The 21,561-nt window shown below is 47.2% G+C and overlaps 1 protein-coding gene across 3 annotated transcripts in view; it reads left to right on the top strand.

The window, feature by feature from the left end:
* Positions 1–21,561, top strand: part of TRPV1 (transient receptor potential cation channel subfamily V member 1) — a 42,340-nt gene that overhangs the window by 12,815 nt on the left and 7,964 nt on the right. For 2 of the 3 annotated variants that reach the window (XM_077165562.1, XM_077165561.1), the window contains exons 2-12: positions 6,328–6,635; positions 7,286–7,452; positions 7,521–7,673; positions 8,123–8,263; positions 8,421–8,719; positions 9,940–10,119; positions 12,108–12,266; positions 13,276–13,371; positions 14,576–14,646; positions 19,768–19,933; positions 20,367–20,433. In XM_077165562.1, coding sequence (XP_077021677.1) covers positions 6,343–6,635; positions 7,286–7,452; positions 7,521–7,673; positions 8,123–8,263; positions 8,421–8,719; positions 9,940–10,119; positions 12,108–12,266; positions 13,276–13,371; positions 14,576–14,646; positions 19,768–19,933; positions 20,367–20,433 — 1,792 coding nt within the window. In that variant the 5' untranslated portion in view covers positions 6,328–6,342. Of the gene's footprint in view, positions 1–790; positions 1,363–6,327; positions 6,636–7,285; positions 7,453–7,520; positions 7,674–8,122; positions 8,264–8,420; positions 8,720–9,939; positions 10,120–12,107; positions 12,267–13,275; positions 13,372–14,575; positions 14,647–19,767; positions 19,934–20,366; positions 20,434–21,561 lie in introns of those variants that run through there. The other variant, XM_077165563.1, reaches the window with a different exon arrangement.

Genomic DNA, 21,561 nt, shown 5'->3' with positions numbered 1-21,561 from the left:
CTGTGCCCTTGGGGCAGGGAAGTTTTTTTTTTGGTGGAGGTGGGATTCAAAGCATAGAATCTCAGTGTCCCCCCACCCCCCCCAAGATGTCACCTGCTATCTGGGCCTTGAGAAGGGGTGAGCATGTTAGGCAGAAGGAGGGCAGGGAAAAGCAGGAGGCAGGCTGAAGTTAGTGTGTCTGGGGAGGATTGTGCCTAGGTGTTGGAGGAAGGTGGGTCACAGTGGGAGAGGAGACTGGGGCTATGAGCTCGGGGTGCCTGGCGAAGAGCTGAGGACCACTGAGAGACCAAGGAGCACATCCAGGGTAAGGTTCTAGGGTGATTACTTTGGAGGTGGGGGTAAGAGGGTGGCTGGCCTGGGGAAGGGAGACACTTTTGGTCCTGCAGGTGAGAAAAAGGGGCCTTCACTGAGGCAGTGGCCACTGAATTGGAAAGAAAGAGATGGATGTGAGTTACAGAGATATAGCCCAGACAGCCAAGGGCAGAGAAGGAGAGTAGGACATGACAAAGTATATCACACTTGGTGACTGAAAGAAAGTTGGTACTTTGCAGCAGGGGATACTGTGGGGGAGCTAGATGTAGCAGGAAGAGGAGTCCATCTCGGAACATGTTGAGGAGAGAGGGCTGTGGCCTTCTACCTGGAGAAGCAAGGATGGAGTTCAGGGCAGAGTGGACTGGAGGCCTGGATGAAGGAGTTGCTGGCTTGGAAATGCTAGATGGATCCTTGGGAGAGGGGAATGTGTTGAGGGAGGGTGTGTGGGATGGGCACTAAAGACAGGTCCCAGGGATCCCTGTGCATAGGGCAAGGCATAACGAGGCATGGCCACCATGGAGACAACAAGGTATCCCAGGGGCGCTTCAGTTCCACATGGTTAGAAGGAACAATGATCCCAAGGATTTGTGGATTGAAGGATCCCTGCTGACAAGTCTTTTATATACTACAGATTCTGACATCGCGATTAAGCATCAATCCTAAGGTTCAGGTTAATTGAATTTAGACACAGAAAAAGGTGTCTAAGCCGAGGGAGACAGTGGAATATATGGTGGAATGGGGCCAGCTTCCATGCCCAGGCCATCATTGTGACCTGGGCAATTGTCTAATCGCTTTGTCATCGTTTTCTTATCTGTGGAATGGTCATGGCAATCTGCTCGGCCACCGGGGTTGTGGTATGGCCTGGGAGAGTGGGTTTATGGAAGCTCTTTGTAAAACATAAAATGTCATGTGGAACTGAGAGGGCACCCACACTTTAGTGCCCTGACTCAGGGATCAGAGCTTGTGAGCTACTCCGGACAGGTTTCTGGCATGTGGCCGCTTACTTCAGGTTGTGATCTGACCCACGGCTTACTGGGGTCCTGGAATTAGGTAACTGCTAGGATGGCTCTACAAGGAATTTGGGGCTGTAGTCTGAATCCACACCCAGAAAGACCTTGCAGCTTTGCTCAGCCAGGTTCCAGGAGGTTCTAGGAGAGGCTTAAATCCTACGGCCCCATTGTATATGATGAATTAACTTCTCCCCTGTGCATTCAGGATGGTACCAGAAGAACTGAGAAAATACTCAGAGAGTTTTCTGTGTTCTGTGGTCCAGATGAGGAGCTCCCGTGAGAAAGGCAGAGACCTGGCAGACTCAGAACCTCCCCCTCAGTCTCCACCCCAGGTTTGGCACACAGGGAACCGGGGAACCAAGAGGCAAGAAGTGGTTCAAGGTTACACAGAGTTGGTGGCAAAGCCGGCACTCAAAATCAGACCCTTAAATGCTAGGCCAGGACCCTGTGACGGGTGACCTGGTCATTTCTGTTGCTTCTACATTAAAAAATGGAGCAGTCACAGTCGACACTGGTGGAGAAAGTGCCTTTGTTGCTTGCGGGAGTGGTGGGTTTGGGAGGCTCCAGCTGTGCCCTCCTTCCCCGAGAGCCGAGGTCTGGCTGGTTCTGGGCTGCATGTCTCTGGAAAAGTGCACCTTGGCCCTGGCATGATTGGAGGAGGGGCAGTGGCTAAGTGGTTTCTGAAAAAGGGCAAAAATGATGGGAAAAGCTTCGGCATCCTCTGGGAATCAGAGCCAAGGCAACAGCAGCTGCTGCCATTGCTGGAAACGTTTTCCTTGAGTGCCAGACTGCGCCCACAGCCCATCCCTGTCAGAACAGAGCAGCCCGCGGCCGGGGAGGGGCTGAGGAGGGGCCGAGGACCCTCACAGGCAGAGGAGCCGACTTCTCTCTCTTAACCGGCCCAACTCTCCCTGCACGTTACAACCACCTTCACCTCACCAGCGCCCGCTTGGTCTGGGGTGTGCCTGTGTCCAGCTGGTGAGTCCCTTCTGTTATCCAGTGGCCTGCATGAATGCGAGCTTGTTGGAAGGCTTAGTGAGTGGTCAGAAGCTGGGCCTCTGGGCTGGGCTGCCTGGTTCCACCCCAGCCTGACCACTTTGTAGCTGCGTGATTATGGTCTGTTCAACTACTCTCTTGGAGCTTCAGTTACCCCACCTGAAAACTGGGAATAAGAACAGTGGCTGCCTCCAAGGTCTCTGGGAGCCTGAGATGCAGTTGTGGTTGCAGTGCACTGAGCCCAGCTAATCGTAAGCACTCGGTCCATGCTACTGCTGGTTGCTGTTGTCACTGTTCATTATTTGCTCCCTGACCAGAGTCAGGATGGGCTGAAGCGGCTGCAGGGGCTGCTGGTGCTGGTGGTTTGTGGCTGGACGTTTTCATGCATTGTCCTCTGTACAGAGTGAAGGAGTGTTAGTCTGGAAGGCAGGACCCCTGGGGTCTTGTCCAGGCTCCACTCTCGCTTTGTTCTTGCCGAGCCCCTCAAGTTCTTTGCCCTTAGGTTGGGAAGCCCATGGTTTTCCACGCTTCTTTAGGAAATGTTTAGGGGGGATATGGGATGAGAGTAATAGGGGCTGGGTTCTGGGCTGGCATTCTTCCAGCCTCTCAGAAACTCATGGGCAGTGAGAGGGATGGGATTCCAGGAGCATGCATGAGGCTGGAAGAAAAAGGATATTGGGGCAGAAAGGGGAGCAGGCGAGCCATGCCCAGGGACATCTCACCTGGACTGGGGAGAGAAGAAGGGAGACTCCCAGGTGGCAGGCAGGGCCTCTCCTGGCTCTGAAATTGAGAAAGATCCAGAGATCAAATCAGGTCTTTGCTGGGCAGTGTTTTTTTGTTTTTTTGTTTTTTTTTAGGACCCTCCATTGTCTAGATTGATGAGTTTGTGAATCTTGTATAAATCAGAACCCCACCTTATCAGACGGGCAACATGGGTCTGCTTAATTCATGGTTGGAAATTCCCCTATTGCTGTAGAGCATTTTGCTGTTACAGGTGCATGGCTGTGGTGGCTTATGTACTGGGCACACCTCAAACGTGGCTCTGACAGCCTGTCCTGTCCCAGTCCTTCCTCCTGGCCCAGAGCAAATGGCCAGGAGAGAAGCTTGGTTTCAAGTGGGAAATCAGATGAAGGGTGTGCAGTGCAGATTCAGTGTTTGTCAACTAAATGGATGACAGCACCATGTGCGCTGCTCCTATTTACTGCATTTGTTAGATTTGGACTGTTCAGAGGAAGAGGCAAATTCGCTAAAAAAGAACAGAGATGAAAGTACCATAGAGGCTCCCGCTGAGAGGTGCTCTCTTGTTGGGCTGTTAAGAGCTGCTAGTCAGGGAGTTGATTCTATTCTTGGTTTTGCAGTCAATCTTATCCAAGCAGAGGCCACTGATGTGCCTGGTAGAGCCGAGGGTGGGATATGGCCTGGTTTCATTTACACTTTGATTTGGGGTTTTGAACTTTCTGGGATGCTCGTTTGAGTAGGAGGATTGTGTTGCTGGTTGGTAGGGCATTGTCCCCACCTGCCTGGCCTTGGCAGTGGGCGTGCCTCATCTGATCAACCCCCAGGCCCTGCTGCAGAATTTGGGGCTGAGTTTAATGGCCAACAAAGAGAAGGAGTGTTCCAGAGAGGGTGTACAGCACTGGAGATGTTCTGAAGCCAGGCTGCTTGGCATCAGATCTGGGTTCTACTTCTTACTGTGTGACCTCAAGCAAGTAATTCAACCTCTCTGTGCTGTGGTCTCCCCATCTGTAAAAAAGTCTACCCCTTAAGGACATTGTGAGAATTAAATAAGTGAATATGTATGAAGTGCTCAAAATAGTGCCTTGTGTATAGTGAAAGCTCAAAAACTTCAATTTTTATTCTAGTTAGCCTCTTATGTCTTGTAAGTGCTGATGGGCTCCTCGTACTATCAGCACTGCAAGCACAGACTAGCCCCTGGTCTCCATGCTTCTGAAGCTTCCAATGGCCTCCACTATCTATGCAACTATGTCCCCACTAGTGTTCTCTTTAGCCACTCCAGGGAGCCCAGCTGTCTCCACCAATCCCTGCTCAACCCTGCTCTCACTTCAAGGTGCAGCCCTACCTGTCACCTGCTCCATGAAGCCTTCTTCAGCACCCTCGCCCTTCCTTTGTCTCCCTGCCCTGGCTGGTACCTTGTTTCTGTCTCAGATGGAGTCTGACTCATCTCTCTGCCCTCAGCTTAGGACTGTGGGGCTCATGAGCTGGACACACGTCAGGTTTGGCTAGAACAGCAGGACTCAAGTGGATGGGCTTTGAAGCACTGGACAAATGAGTGGGTGAATGGTTGGGAAGCAGGGCTTTCTGTGGCTGGGGGGGTCTTCTTGCTTCAAGATTTCACCTGTTGGATGAATCAGAGAAAACTCAGGCCCTACTGAGAGCAGAACAGGCCAGGAGTGGGAATGGGCCAGCAGTCAGCTGTCATGTTCACAAGATACCAAGAGCAGAGGCTTTTATTTTCTTCCCCCCATGGATCTGAGCACTAGATGACAGTTGTTTCATTGCTATGGCCCTGCTGTGGGCTTCAGGTTTTTACAGCCTGAACTTTCATCAGAAAATTCAGGACTTGAGAAGGCTTCAAGTGACTCTTTTCCAGAATCCAACCTTGCTGGAATATTCATCTCCCTAACTTCCCACGGAAATGGGAATTGCAAGAGTTGGTATCTAATCTCTCCCATTTTCCCCATGGGGACTAACACAGCTCTTTTCATAAAGCAACAGATCAGGCAAGGGCCTTTTCCAAGAGGAGGTCACAGGGCATGGGGAATAAAGCAGCGACAGACAGAAACTGCTAAACCACAAGGTGGCTTGGGCTTAGAGGGCTATAAGAGACAGCTGGACAATGAGCTGGGATACTCTGGGGAAGGGAGGGGCACAACTGGTGCCAAAGTTAGGGGCCCTCATGGAGGAGGCGCCATTGAGGATGAGAGAAGGTGGCATTTGAGAAGTGGTAGGATTTGGGCAAGGGGAGGTAGGGGAAAAAGCACTCCAGGTGGACAGAACTGTGGGAGCAAAGACCCTTGAGACAGAATATGCAGATGGCTCTGGGCATTAGGGTGTGGTTTGGTTTGGTGGGGACGCCCAGATGGGTGGAGGGAAAGAGCAGAGATGCAGTTAGGGGTGGAGCTGGAAAACAATGTCAATGCATGCTTATGGCTATATATGCTGACACTAACTGCTGGCCTATCTTGGCGGGGTTCAGACCTGGAATACCGAGCAACCCAAACCACTTCAAGTTGAAAAGTTCAGGGCCAGAATGCATGAAATATATTAATTTCACAAAAATGACATAAAGTACAAAAAGTCCCTTAGAAACTCCATGGTTGTAGCAGCCAGGCTGAATGAAGCTCAGAGGCAGGCTGCACACATGCCTGATGATATGGAGACACGGGCCACCGGGGCCTGTGTAGAATGGGGTGCAAGTGCATCAGTCTCTGCCGTCACTCAGGGCCCTGCCTGTCCTGTTCCTGGGGACATGGACTGTTCCGCCTCTTGGGGGTTGAGCCAGCCTTGACACCTAGTTACTTTCTGAATACACAGCCAAGGATAGCCCCTCCCATTTTTCTCCTTGATTCTGGCTGTGGGAAGGAGGCAGAGCAGAGCCCTCTTTTCACCCCCCACTCAGTAGATGAGGCAACTGAGACTCAGAGAAGAGGAGGAATCCACTCCAGTCCCTCTATTAGGGCCTGCTGGCTCAAAGCTGGATGTGTGTATGGAGGGGGGGTGGGGGCAGTGAGGACCCCATTCACTCTAGAACTTTGATCGTCAGTGGATGCCAGAGTACCTGCTCACCCCTCGGGTGTCTGGGGTGGGAGGTACCGTGCTGGCTCATTCACCATCTCAGAAAGCTTCAACCCTGGGAGGCTGGGGCAGTAGCCCGTCGGACTGTTGGACTGTCCTGCTTCACAGGAGCTTTTGCAAGGAGGGTGGGGGATCATTTGGATCTGGCTTTCCTCAAGCTGTGAACAAACCTGATCTCAGTATCTCCCCATAGGCTGCATCTTGGGCCATGGAGGGTTTTGCAAGGATGAAGAAATGGGGTAGCTCAGACTCAGGGGAGCCTGAGGAGCTGCCCCAAGAGGAACCCCTGGATGGCGACCCTAACTCCAAGCCACCTCCAGCCAAGCCCCACATCTTCTCCACAGCCAAGAGCCGTACCCGGCTCTTTGGGAGGGGTGACTCAGAGGAGGCTACCCCTATGGATTGCTCTTACGGGGAAGGCAAGCCTACCTCCTGCCCGGCCATCACAATCAGCCCCGCTGTCATCATCCAGAGGCCTGGGGATGGCCCCACCTGTGTCAGGTAAGTTTGGGGAGCCCTCAGATGTCCCCTGGTCCAGCGTCTGCACTCATAAGACCTCATGAGACAAAACGTCAGTCTGATCCTAGCTGCCAGCTCATCTCTATGTCTCCAGACCTCGAATACCCACCAGCCCCAAACACTTGGACAAAGCCCAAGGTCAAGATGCTTTTAGGCAGAAAGTACCAAAGAGCTGCAGTGAGGAAACCACCAGCCTTCTTGCCTCCTCCAAGGCAGGGCAGAGAGGGCATACAGGCTGGCTGAGTTCTGCGGAGGTATAAGGACTGCTTTTTCACTGAGCCTAGGCTGTTCAAACTCCTGCTTTCAGCTCCCTCCAGGCTACTGTCTCCTGAGTCCCAGCACCCAGCAGGCAGAGGGGTCTGGATATTGGGGAAGGTGGCAGTGGTGGAGGCGTTCCAGATGATGTCTGCAGACAGGTGGATGGAATGGGGGCACATGCGCCCCACTGTTTTAGGTCTACACGAGTTTCTTGGACAGCCAGCTAGACTGAGGGGCAGGTTTTGTACCATGCATTTTCCCTTGTGCTTTCTTAGTGCTCCCTTGATAATCGTGATGCTCCCTTGATAATCTTCACGGGCCTCCGGGGCTGCGGAGTGATGGGGCATGAGACAAGGGTATCTTCTGGCCCCCAGGCAGCTGTCCCAGGACTCTGTTGTGACTGTGGCCGAGAAGTCCTTTGAGCTCTATGATCGTAGGAAGATCTTTGAAGCCGTTGCTCAGAATAACTGTGAGGAGCTGGAGAGCCTGCTGTTCTTTCTGCAGAAGACCAGGAAGCACTTGACAGACACTGAGTTCAAAGGTGGCCTGCCAGAGGGCTGGGAGGGTCCCTGGCTGCTGAGCCCAGTGCTGACCCTCTTTGTCTTGCAGACCCAGAGACAGGAAAGACCTGTCTGCTGAAAGCCATGCTCAACCTGCACGGTGGGCAGAACGAGACCATCCCCCTGCTCCTGGATATTGCTCAGCAGACGGACAGCCTGAAGGAGTTTGTCAACGCCAGCTACACGGACAGCTACTACAAGGGTGAGGAGATGGGGCAAGGTCCTGCAGGGCTCAGTCCCCACCAGCACCTGGAACCAAGCCTCTGAACTCACTCCCTGTTCCAGCCACTGAGGTGGTTATCTCCTGGGTCTGGGGAGGTCCCTGCCTTCCCCTACTGCTGACTGGGGTGTTCCCTATCCCTGTAATTCACCACCCCTTCTCTTATTCTGTTCTTTGCCCCCAGGCAATTTTGACTCCTACAGCTCCCAGTTTGGTGTATCTGTTCCCAAGGGGGCTCTACTGTTGCCTCAGAGGCTCCCCTGCCCCATTTGGGGATCCTGACCTGGCCCTCCTCCAGTGGGGCGTCATCTGGGCACTTTCCGCCCAGTCCCCACTATGGCAGCTGCTGCCTGCCCAGGGGCCTTCCCCAGCACCTGTCAGGCACCTCCATAGAACTCGATCACAAAGCCAATAGCGTGCATCCTCCACAGGCCAGACTGCACTGCACATTGCCATCGAGAGGCGGAACATGGCCCTGGTGACCCTCCTGGTGGAGAATGGAGCAGATGTCCAGGCTGCAGCCAATGGGGACTTCTTCAAGAAAACCAAAGGGCAGCCTGGCTTTTACTTTGGTAGGGAGACCATGTGGCTTTTAGGTATTGTGATAGGGGAGGTTTGGAGCAGATGCAGAGGGAGTTAGAGGCCCCATGGTTCAGGGACCCACCAAGTATCACTGGCAGGGCTAGGCATGTGTTGTGGGTGTAGCTCCGTGCCCTGTGTTGGCTGCAGGTGAGCTGCCCCTATCTCTGGCCGCGTGCACCAACCAGCTGGGCATCGTGAAGTTCCTACTGCAGAACTCCTGGCAGCCGGCAGACATCAGCGCCAGGGACTCGGTGGGCAACACGGTGCTGCACGCCTTGGTGGAGGTGGCTGACAACACGGCCGATAACACCAAGTTTGTGACGAGCATGTATAATGAGATTCTGATCTTGGGGGCCAAACTCCACCCTACGCTGAAGCTGGAGGAGCTCACCAACAAGAAGGGGCTGACACCGCTGGCTCTGGCTGCCGGGAGCGGGAAGATTGGGGTAAGGGAGAGGACTTCTGGCCCTGAGCTTGGGGTGTGGCTCAGTGAAGGTGTTGTGGGAGATGGCTGCCTGCTTTTTGCATGCCTGGCATTCCTGCTTATATGGGACCATGGTTCTCTAATGCCAGCCTGTAGGGTTAGGGGAAGCGAGAAATTATGAGGAGTTGGGTGGAACTCAGTATGGCATATGTGGTCATTTCTGATTCTGAACTCTGAAAATCATGAGCAAAACATGGGATGGGAGAATAAAGGGGTGGTGGGGACAGGTTGAATGAAGTGTGAAATAGAAAAGGGAGCTGTTGGTGGTTTTAGATTTTAGATGATCAAGAGGTTCCTAAGAAGAGAGTTTGGGGTAGGGCAGGCTCACGCCAAAACAGGAGCTTGGGGATTTTGGTGGGTTAGGGCAGTTGGAATTGGAAAGAAAGGGAGATTCTTAGTGCCCAGGGATTCTAGAAGCTCATTCCTGCTCATACTGAGCCTCTGAAGATGAGGAGCCTGGCTTGATGACATTGATTTCATTTCTTGGAATTTCTTTATTTCCTTTTGGTGCTCCTTGAGATTTTCTCAAATGGAGCCACTGGCTGTCCACACTCTGGAATGGAGCCAAAAGGGGATTTCACTGATGTCTTAATTCTCATTTACCTGATTACTATGAGGTTGAGCATTTTTCCATTTGTTTATTGACCATTTATACTCCTTCCATGGATTTCCTACTCATTGCCTTTTGCTCATCTCTTACACTGGACTGTTCAGTACACGCTTCTTGTTTTGTTGATTCTCTCTTTATGTAATGAATTTATCCTCTATCTATTGGACATGTTGCAAATATTTTATTTTCTCCCAGTCTATCTTTTCTTTCAACTTTGGCATCATTTATTTATAAAGATTTTTCTGTTTGTTAGAGTTAAATTGGTTAATCTTTTCTTATATAGCTTCTGAAAGCTCTGTCTTACCTAGGAAGCCCTTTTCCATTTCAAGTTTACACACATCGGGGTCCAAATGTGATCAGGACTTCTCTGGATGGGGCTGCATTTGAGGGTGGGGTAGTGGACAAGCTAATTGTGATGGTGGTCAGAAGGCAACTGCATAGAAGTGGGGCCTCTCCTGGGCCTGGGGTGGGGGTTATGGGTGGGAAGCAGTTATTCTCCGAGCAGAGCTGGTGGCCGGGGTGGGTTTGCAGCCTGAGACTGGGCATCTGACAGGCTCTTGTACCCGGGGTAGGTTTTGGCCTATATCCTCCAGAGGGAAATCCAGGAGCCCGAGTGCAGGCATCTGTCAAGGAAGTTCACCGAGTGGGCCTACGGACCCGTTCACTCCTCTCTCTACGACCTGTCCTGCATTGACACTTGGGAGAAGAACTCGGTGCTGGAGGTCATCGCCTACAGCAGCAGTGAGACCCCCGTGAGTGGGCTTGGGAGGGCTTCAGGTCTCACTGCACCCCACTCCCCAACCCCAGCCCCTGGAGCAGCTATGCCTGCCCTCTCTCATCTATCAAAACCCATTGCCCAGGTCTGGGTCTTGGAGCCGCATCTCCCCATTCAGTCCCGCTGAAGGATTTTCTTAATTATACAAACCATATACAATTATATTCCTGTAAAATTGTAAGTATTTCAGAAGTACATAGGCAAAAATCTACCTTTTTACCATATAAAACGAATAGTTTCATTTGGTTTACATAAGTGGGATCATACTATACATAATGTCAAACAGCTAGTGTTTTCAGTTAATAACATGTCTTGTAGGTAGTTTTATCTCAGTACGTATGGGTCTGCTTCATTAAAAAGAAACTGCTGCATGGTACTCCACAATAGGGTGGGGTGTAAATATCCAAAGGAAAACGTTTGAGTTATTTCCAGTTTTTGGCTATCTCAATGCTGCCTGACTCTTTGCACGGGTTTGAGTATTTTTCTATGATGGGTACCTGGAATAAGAATTGCTCAGTCAAAAAGTATGAACATTTTAATGTTTTAATAGCCACTGCCAAACTGTCCCCCAGAAAGACAGTGTCTGTGTATATGCCTAGTGGTACACATCTACCTCTGGGCTTGCCAACCTGGATATATTAGTCTTTTTTTTCTTTTAACGATTAATTCTTAATTCTCACTTACCTGATTACTATGAAGTTGAGCATTTTTCCATTTGTTTATTGACCATTTGTATTCCTTCCACGAATTTCCTACTCATTGTCTTTTGCTCATCTCTTACACTGGACTGTTCAGTACATGCTTCTTGTTTTGTTGATCCTCTCTTTATGCAATGAATTTATCCTCTATCTATTGGACATGCTGCAAATATTTTATTTTCTCCCAGTCTATCTTTTCTTTCAACTTTGGTTTATGGCATCATTTATTTATAAAGATTTTTCTGTTTGATAGAGTTAAATTGGTTGATCTTTTCTTATATAGCTTCTGAAAGCTGTGTCTTACCTAGGAAGCCCTTTTCCATTTCAAGCTTACACACATATTTTTCTTTTAGCTTCTTTGTAGCTATTTTATAAAAATGACTTGGCGCCTTTGCTGGCCTCTTGACCCTCTGAGGCTCTTACTGTGTGCAAACTTGTTCTGGGGTAGAAGCAGAGAAAACTGACGTTACTCCAAAGAACAGCACTCCTCACAGTTAGTGTTCTGCCACAGGTTTTTTGAGGCAGTGGGGGCTTCCCATCCCCAAAGATATTCAAGAAGATACTGAACAGGGACCTCATTGAGGGAGCTCAAGCTTATTAGGGTGGTGGCTGTTACTCGATGGCTTGTGAGAGGCTGAGCTTATCTGATTTCAGCTCATCCTTGGAATAGCTGAACTTTGACAAGGATCTCCTGGATATGAGACTTGTGCCCTAAAGCATGCTTGTAACGGTAGTATCCCAGGCTCTGTGCCCTCCCACTGCAGGAAAAGCTTCCTAGTTCCCTTTACATCTCATGCCTGCTGGTAAAGTCAGGTCTGAAAAGGTGAGAAAGAAAGAATCCAGAGGCCCCTTCCTGCCTGCCCTCATGCAAGCTCTGCCTACACCAGCCTCTTCCCATTATTGGGGGAAAAATAAGGAAGGGAACTCTCTGAAGTGAGTTATTAGAGATTAGGGCATAGAATGTTGGGCAACATTTGGGAGCTCTTAAATTCTAAGGGCACATATGGCTTTTCCAGTTTAACCCTCATTGACTGTACACATGGGGGAATTGAAGTCTGAGTCATAACAGAATCATAGCAGAGCTGAGACAAGTCCCTAGGCTCTGGCTGCCTGCTAGATCACATCGCCTGTGACCCTCTCTGTGCCAGGGCCTGGCTATGCCTGGAGATGTGGGCTTGGGAAGCTCCATGGGCTGCTGGCAGATGCCAGCTGTAGGAGGTGGTTCCTGGTCAGGGGCATGAGACTTGCCTCTCTTCGTTCCCCTCAGAATCGCCATGACATGCTCCTGGTGGAACCGCTGAACCGACTCCTGCAGGACAAGTGGGACCGATTTGTCAAGCGCATCTTCTACTTCAACTTCTTTGTCTACTGCTTGTATATGATCATCTTCACCACCGCTGCTTACTATAGGCCCGTGGACGGCTTGGTATGGCCCGAGGCTCCAGCCTCAGAAGTGGGGAGACCCTCAGTCCTACCCTGGACTCCCTCCAGTCTCACTGGAGAAGAGGGAAGGGTGTGCTGGAGGCTGCATGGTTTTTCCAGGCTCAGGTTTTCCTTTCTCAGCCCCTGTCCTTCAGCCTCATTGTTCTTCAAGGCTGGTGGTGGTCACAGGGCCCCTGGCTGCACAGGGGGACTGTTAGGTTAGACAGGGTGGAGGAGTTAGGGCTCAGGAAACAACTCTTTCTGGGTTGGCTGTCCCTAGGGCCTGGGACAGTTTAAGCCCCAAACCTACTGTGCTCGCCCATCCTCTTCTGTTCACTTCCTCGCTGGCTTGCTCATTATTCACGCCTGAACCTATATTTTTGAGCATTGCTTCTGTGCCAGGCCCTACAAATCAGCTTAAGACCAGACTTTGTCTTCATCCAAGAGCTGCCTTCATTTCCAGGGTGCTTTACTTGTAAATTTGGTTCAAAAACTCAACTTCATAATCAGCAAAAGCTGATTTCTGTCCACCTGTTAAGGTCATTTAATGACTTGATTTTAGGAAAAAATAGAAATGTGCTAATAGACCGGCTAGCAAACTAATGCTTATGAGACATCGGTGAAATGCTGAAAGGAAATCCACTCCGGAAAACAATGGCTGCTATTAGGGATGACACATGCACGTGTGTGGGGGCTGGTTTCGTCCTGGGAGACCAGTGTCCATGGTGTTGGAGCTGGAGGAGCACCTCCACCTCTCCCATCGCCCTCCCCAGCCACGCCGGGAGACGGCAAGGCCTTGTAAGGACGCTCCACTTGGTGCCTGGGGGCTGCCATGTTGGGGAATCGGTTCCCATGTGGTATCCTCGCTGCTGTCCGCATGACACAGTACATTGCATTTGTGCATGTCTCTAATTTTGGAGGCTGGGTTTTAATCCCAGGGCATGGCACCTGATAAATGTTTGTTGAATGAAAAAATGACAGAATGGAATCACCATCTTCTCTGCTTCTTGCAGCCTCCCTATAAGCTGAATAATACCGTTGGAGACTATTTCCGAGTCACTGGAGAGATTCTGTCTGTATTAGGGGGCGTCTACTTTTTTTTCCGAGGGGTAAGCATTCTTTCTCACCCTGTGAGTCCCTATTGTCATCGAAACAGAAGGCCAAGAACCAAGAGAATCAGTCATTGCTCACATCCTTTTTAAAGGACGCAGATGAAGATGATGGAGCCCTTTGAGCATTCACAGCTGGGAGGGGGTCCTGCCCAGAGGGTCACCCCCTACTCGGGGTCATCACTCTCAGAGGTAGGGAGCCAGAGTCTCCACATTGGGGCTCTGCATTGAAGGTAGTATTTCTTACACTGGCAGAAATAGAATAGAAATCTCTTAAGTGATATGAACATGACTATGGTTAATTAATCAAAACAGTTCATTAATGCCTCAGAATAATGAAAGAAACCTGCATGTGCACTGGAGTTATTTTATTTCAATAGGAAACTCAAACATGCACATTCCTTGATCATTCTTTTGATGTATGACCAGCCTTTTTTTTTGAATGTGGGTCCACTATTTGGTTTCACATCATCTCTTTTTACAAAAACCACACCTAAAATGCATCATTTATGATTTATAGTTTCAGCTTCTTTAAAAGGGAATGAGAACTTAGATACAGACAAAGATATATGAATGCAGAATTTGAGTTTTGTAGCCTTCCTGCTCCCAAATCTTGTTGGTCTAAACTACACCCCATTGTTTTTTTTTTTTTTTCATCACTCACCTTTATCGAGTCTATCCAAATCATTGCAAAGTAGGATTACCTGGTGGGAGGGAGCACAAGCGCCCAGGTATTCTCAGGAGCATCCCTACCACCAGTGCTTAGTAGGCATAGGTGTTGGTCTAGAATGTTTTCAGGGAATGGAGAGCATTGGTTCATCTGGTGAGTTAGTTTAGTACAGGATGGATAAAAAATTGTTTCACTGTAATACGTACTTAAAAAAATTAAGAAAAAACACAAATTAGAATGAAGAAAAAAAAATCACCCAAACCTATCAGTCTAATATAGCAATAACTTATTGGTGATTTTCCTTCCTGTCCTTTATTTATAGGTACAGTGTAATTCCACTCTCTCTGTTTCTTTGCTTTTTAATCTCTCCTGACTGAGTCACATAACCTCACCCTGAGGTGGTCCAGTCTCTTCAGAACTGCTGCTATAATGCAGTCCAGTGTCCCATCACAGGGCCATTTGAAAGCATGCTGAGGCTCACCATTTAGCACATCTGACATTTTCTGGAATCTTACTCTGAATGTTTATCTGCAGATTCAATATTTCCTGCAGAGGAGGCCATCTCTGAAGACCTTGTTTGTGGACAGCTACAGTGAGATGCTTTTGTAAGTGACACTTTGACACCCTGCCTCTGCGGCAGACAGCATCCTCTGGTCTAGCCCCGAGGTCACAGCAATCCAGCTTGTACCCATTCTCCCACTTACACTGGGCTGACACTAGTAGGGCCTCAGTAAACATGTGGAGTGCATGATGGAAGGCACTCAGTCAACATTTGTTTGGATGAATGGATACTGACTGTCCACTTTGTGGCAAGTATTTGACAGGTGCTGGGGATTGGCAGGCTTACAGTCTGACATACATGTACCCTGGTCCAGTTTTTCCATCCATTTGTCTATCCATCTGGCATTCACTGAGTTGGCTCTGGAATATAAAGATGAAATAGACATGGTTCCAGCCTTCAAGGAATTTCCAGTCTTTAGGGTAGGGTTTCTTGATCTTAGCACCTTTGGCATTTTGGACTGGATAATTCTTGGTATGTGTGTGGGACAGTTGTCCTGTGCATCGTAGGGTGTTTAATAGCATTCCTCACCTCTACGAATTAGATGCTGCTAGCACTTCCCCTGCCCCTAGCTTTTGACAAACAAAAGTGTATCTAGATATTGCCAGATGCCTCCCTCCTGGTTAAGAACACTGCTTTGCAGTGAGGCGGATAACCAAAAATACAGTAATAAAGCTGTTCTAGTTTGCTTTGCTGCCAGAATGCAATTTACCAGAAATGAATGGCTTTTAAAAAGGGGAATTTAGTAAGTTGCTACTGTGTAGTTCTAAGGCCGAAAAAATGTCCCAATTAAATAAGTCTTTAGAATTGTCCAATCACAGGCATCCAGGGAAAGATACCTTGATTCAAGAAGGCCAAAGAAGTTCAGGGTTTCTCTCTCAAGTGGAAAGGCATATGGTGAACACGGTGTTATCTGCTGGCTTCTTTTCCTGGCTTCCTGTTTCATAAAGCTCCCCGGGAGGCATTTTCCTTCTTCATCTTTAAAGGTCACTGGCTGGTGGACTCTACTTCTTGTGGCTATGTCATTCTCTGCTCTCTCAGAAATTTCTCTCATTCTCCAAAATGTTTCCTCTTTTACAGGACTTCAGAAACTAATGAAGACCCACCCAAATGGGTGGAGACATGTCACCTAATCCAGTTTAACAACCACTCTTGATTAAATCACATCTCCAGGGAGATGATCTAATTACAGTTTCAAACATACAGTACTGAATAAGGATTAGAAGAAACGGCTGCCTTTACAAAATGGAATCAGGATTAAAATATGGCTTTTCTAGGGTACATACATCATTTCAAACGAGCACAAAAGCAATATGAATGCTACAGGGAACTTCTTTCATGAAATAATCCCAGAACGTCCAAGGTCCAGCATGCTAAGGAAACTTTCAGACAAGGAGGAGCACTTTTCCTGAGATCTCTACAGCCTGTCCCTTCTGTGAGCCCTGGGTTCCCCCTTCATTCCCAGGGCTTGTCTCTTCATTCTGATCAAGTGCAAGGAATTAATTTTTTTTTTTTTTTTTTTGCAGCTAGTTTGTTCCCAGAGCTCACAAGCCACATCCTTTCTCCCCAATTTGGAGACATCTACACTTTGACTCCAAAGGGCAAATTCAAGAAGCAGGATTTATAGGGTTAGCATAATCCTGGTTTGCTCTACTAAGAGACACAATATTCTCTCACACAGTGTTTTGTCAATAAACCTAAGATTCTATTCCTAGATCTTAAACAGGATCCACTACCTGTTTTATCATCATAATAAAAGTACATTGCATAACATTTTAATTTTGTAATTATTTAAACATTTAAAGAATGTTGAAAGGCTTATGACCAAATATGGGGGTTACCTATTCCAACTCTTCCCATTCCCTGACGTCCTCCTTCCCAGGGGCAATCACTTTCCATTCTTTTAACTAATTCTTCTGACAGTTGCACGTTTGGTAGGTGAGTATTTGGTATCCTTTAGAGCCTCCCCCCTCTGGTCCCCTCCCCACCATCCCAATATGGTTATGTAATAATTTTTGTTTTAATTGGTATTCAGTATTTACAATTCCTCTATAAATATTATTCAGTTAAGTCTCATCATTTTTTTCTTTTTGTTTTTTTCCCCAAAATTAATAATTACTTTTACTTCACCTGTTTGATTTTCTTTTTACCCATTGTTAATTCTTCTCTTGCTTCCCTATAGTCTCTCAGTATCAAAATCAGTTAATAGAAATTAAAATTACATGATCAATTCCCCAATTTTCTTAACCTGAGGGATTTCCTACTGGAGCCCTGTATTCTTCTAACTGGCATCCCTGCACTCTAGGCCAGCTAGCTGTTTAGCTGCCATCCTGTGCCTTTTCTTTGCAGACAGCCTTGGCGTTTTCATTGCTTCTCTCCTGCTTTGGAGCTCTTGTTTCTCATGTCTTCCTCTTTCTTGGCCTTTTCCTTGTTTTATTTGAGCACATCTTTTACATCCTTCAGTGCGTCTGACCCTTGAATCCCACTGCTTCCTTGTACACAGGTGCCATCTCTTCACTGTCACCTTGGAGTGTCCTTAGTCCTGTCACTTCTTTTCTGAGTTGGATCTTTTATTTTTTGAACCCGAGGTCTTCTTCTTTCTTTGTTTAGTTTCTTGTTTTAAGGGAGGATATCCTCAAAGAGAGAAGACTCATGATGGGACAGGAGGGAGAGAAATTTATTTTAAATATTGCGTATCTGAAAATGTCTCTATTATATCTTCACATTTGACTGTATAATTTGGTTAGGTATAATATTTTTTAAAAATTTTAAAGATATTTCTCCATTGTTTCCTTGCTTCCAGGATCACAGGCAACAAGCCCAAAGTCATTCTGATTCTGGATCCTGTTTTAAGATCTGTTTTGGTTTTTCTCCTTGGAAATCTATAATATCTCCTTTTTGTCCCTAGTGTTTTGAAACTTAATAATGATGTGTCTTGATGTGGGTTTATTTTTATCCAACGTACTGGGCACTTACTGGATTCTTTAATCTGGAAATTCATGTCCTTTAGTGATGGGATATTTTCTTGACTTATTTATTCATCTCTCCTCTGGAACGCCTATGATTTGTATGTTGTACTTCTTCAACTAGTCCTGAATTAGTTCCTACAATTTCTCACTTGTGTTGTCTCTCTTTATCTTTGGCTCTTTTTTCTGGGAGGTTCAAATCAACTTTATTTTCCAACCCTTCTATTGAGTTTATTATTTTTTTTTTTTTTTTTTTTTTTTTTTTTTTTTAAAGGAAAGACAGAGAGAAGGAAGGAAGGATAGAAGGAAGGAAGGAAGGAAGAAAGGGAAACATTTTTAAACATTTTCTTGTTTTATTGTATTCTGTTTCTCCGTTTTTGTTACATGGGCTGGGGCCGGGAATCGAACCGAGGTCCTCCGGCATAGCAGGCAAGCACCTTGCCCGCTGAGCCACCGCGGCCCACCCGAGTTTATTATTTTTGACATGATGGTTTTAAGTTTGAAATGCTCTTTAAAAAAAAAATCTCCATTTCTTATTTCTAGCACTCTGTTCTTGTTTCATAGATGCACTATCTTCTTTTGTGGTTCTGAACTATTAAGATAGTTTTGGGAAGCTTTTCTTTTTTTTACATAGTTTTTATTTCTTCCAAGTTGTTGTTTCCTCTTTGTTTATTTTGTTCTTTCATGTTAGAGGCCATCTTTGGGATCTGGAAATAGTCGAATCTGCTCATGATTATGAGTAGAGCACTGAAAAGCTCATTGGAAGTTCTTAATGTATGGATGGACCTTATCAGTTTTGAATTTCACTATAGGATGATGTAGGTAAACTATTTATTAGGGAACACTCAAAGTCAGTCTGTTGAGGTTCTTTTGGGTTTGTTAGAATGCACAGAGAGCATTTTTTCAGTCTTCTACCTGGAGAGAAAAAGTCTGTTTGCTATTTTTCTGAGAGCCGACTGGGGGAAGAGGGCTCTCTGAAATCTATATTGTATACAATCACATAGTCTCCCTGTTTTTGGTAAAATACCAATGCTTTCATTAGTGCTGGTGGCCTCTTGCCCAAACACCCTCGATTTTAACTTCTTTAAAGACAAAACCTCTTCTTTGTTTTAGGCTGTTCTTCACCTCCACTCTAGAGGTACCTGATACCAGGAGTTCCTAAGCCTTTCGAGACTTTCCATTAAAAGGATTGGTTCTCAACTTTATCCACTGCCGACTTTGGATTTGGCTTTCTTGGACTGCTAAGTCAGTTTCCAACTATCTTTTGCTTTCCAGCTTCCGAAATTCTTATGCAGGGACCCCATTTGCCACCAGAAGCAATCTTTTACAGTTTTCAACTGGTATTGGTTCGTTTCTCATTTTGGTCCATGTTTCTACAAATGCTGAAGAATAGTTTTACTTTGAGCAGAAGTAGAAAATGGACTTCAATGGATGAACCAGGTATTGATACCAGTTTCAGTAGGCTCATCGTCCATACAAGTGAAAGATGAGATATTCAGTGTAATTTATAGTGTCAGTGCAGCCAGGAGGACTTTCTGGAGGAGGTTACCACAAACAAGAAGACTTGGGACAAGCAAGTAGAGAAGACACCACTGTGTAGACCTGTTACAGGATCTTCTGGGATTTCTCCACCCAGTCCAGAGTTCCTATCTGGGCAGGCAACACTGGTTTAAGGAGCTGAGGGACATGTCTCCTGGGTCTGCTCCTCAGTTTGGAGGTGTGACAAGCAGATCCTACCTGTGTTTTTTGAGGAGAGTATGACCTGTCTTCCCTTGGGGCCGAGGTTATTATCTGTTGCCCAGTAAGGCTGTTGTTCCTGAAGTCTGCACAGGGACGTTGTTGGGCTAAAGCAGGATTTCTCAATTTTTTTCTTCATTATTGCCCCCATAAGGATAATTTTTAGACATTTTTTCCTTTAATTGCTCTCCTTGCCATAACATTTTTGAATCACAAGTATATGCTATATCTGTTTATGTGCTGTATTTATATCTGTTTGCAATACCCACCCACCTGCCACTCCCAGAAGCAATCTTTGCCTTCTGAGGGTATTGCCCCCACTGAGAATGCCTGGGCTAAGGGAAGTGGGGCACCCAGCCTAACCCTTGCTTCTAGGATCGCTTATAAGTTATGTCCTCCTGTTTGCAGGGACACCAGTCTTCCAGGTGTTCTTAGACGGTGTTTCTTCTTCCCCCTCCCCCCAGTTTTGTGCAGTCGTTGTTCATGCTGGCGACTGTGGTGTTGTACTTCAGCCACCGCAAGGAGTACGTGGCCTCCATGGTGTTCTCCCTAGCCATGGGCTGGACCAACATGCTGTACTACACGCGTGGCTTCCAGCAGATGGGCATCTACGCCGTCATGATCGAGAAGGTGCGTTCCCATGCCCACGTGGGTCCTCCAGAGCCTGTTGACACCATGGGTGTGTGAGACACGGTCCCACAAACTCCATCCATCCTCTCTGCAATGTCTGGGGTGGTGCTTGTTTAACCCAGGATCTGCATTCCCAACCATTCCTCCAATCAGGCAATTTGGCTTCGGCCCAGATTTGGAGGTTCCCTTGAAACTGACCCCTCTGCATACCAGGCCCCCTTATGTTCTCAGAATGAAGACCAGGGGGGCAGGGGGTGGGGACGTGTGGATGACCCCTCATGACTCGAGAGTAAACCCCCCAACGAAACCCTCCTGCATGTTCTTTGATTCCACTTGGGCTCAAGATTCAGCCCCCAGGCTGCTGTTGTCCTGGCCTTTCCCTGGCTTCTCCAACAGCTGGGCTTGGCTCTGACAAGGCTGCTCTCCCCTGCAGATGATCCTGAGAGACCTGTGCCGTTTCATGTTTGTTTACCTTGTTTTCTTGTTCGGGTTTTCCACAGGTAATGGGCTGGGGCAGGGCTGGTGGTGGTGGTGGTGGTGGGGTGTGGGACTTTTCACCTCCGCTTCCCGAGGACTCTGCCAGGGGCTGGACGAGGTGGGGCTGGGTGGGGTAGACAGATGTGTGTCGCTCGCGGGCCTGGAGGACCTGCGGGTGACGGAGCGACGGAAAAAGAATGAAGCAGAACGAACAGGAAAACATGGAAATGCGGTTCACAAAATAAAGTAATTTTTGAGGTACGACGTGCTGCTTACCTCTAGTACAGCCACATTTTGGTTCACGTTTTTCTTTTAAACTTTTTATCTTGATATTATTTCAGACTTAACAGAAAGTTGCAAGAACACAACAAATAAGCACTCCAGATTCTTTATATAGATTTCCCCTAATTTACCACATGTTGTTATGTCTCTCTCTGCCTGCCACTCTCTTTGCATACACACATGCATACATTCGTCTGTTCCCTAAAATGTTTGAGAATAAGTTGCAGACATGATTGGCCCTAATGGCATAAGTGTGTATTTCCTAAAAACAGGGACATTGTCTTACATAAGCACAGTACAGTGATCAAAATCAGGAAATGAACATCACTACAATACTATTGGCTAGTCTATAGACCTCATTCAGTTTTTACCTATTTTCCTACTAATGTGTTTTACAGTAAGTAGAAATCCTGGATCATGCATTATATTCAGTTGTCATGTCTCTTTACTCTCTAATCTGCAACAGTTTCTCAATTTTTCCCTGTCTTTTATAACTTTAACATTTTCAGTGAGTACAAGGTCCCTCAGTTTGGGCAGGATTAGATTCAAGTATGCATTTTTTCCAGTCAGCACATTGACTTATTAATACTACATCCTCCTCAGTGCATTTTATCAAGAGTACACGTGGTCTGTTTGTCCCATTACTGGGGTCACTAACTTTGATTGCTTGGTTTTGGTGGGTCTGCTCTGTTTTTCTACTGTCAATGATAAGGTGGTCTTTTTTTCTTTGTAAAGGATTAAGTAACTTGTAAGAAGATACTTGCAGACTATGGAAATATGCTATTTCTCATTAATTTTTTACCCAATAGTTTTAGCGTCCATTGATGGTTCATACCTGAATTAATTCTATGACGGTTTTCAAATGATGA

Source organism: Tamandua tetradactyla, chromosome 6, assembly GCF_023851605.1.
Source record: "Tamandua tetradactyla isolate mTamTet1 chromosome 6, mTamTet1.pri, whole genome shotgun sequence".
Taxonomy (NCBI): Eukaryota; Metazoa; Chordata; class Mammalia; order Pilosa; family Myrmecophagidae; genus Tamandua; species Tamandua tetradactyla.
This window is presented reverse-complemented; position numbering and strand designations above follow the sequence as displayed.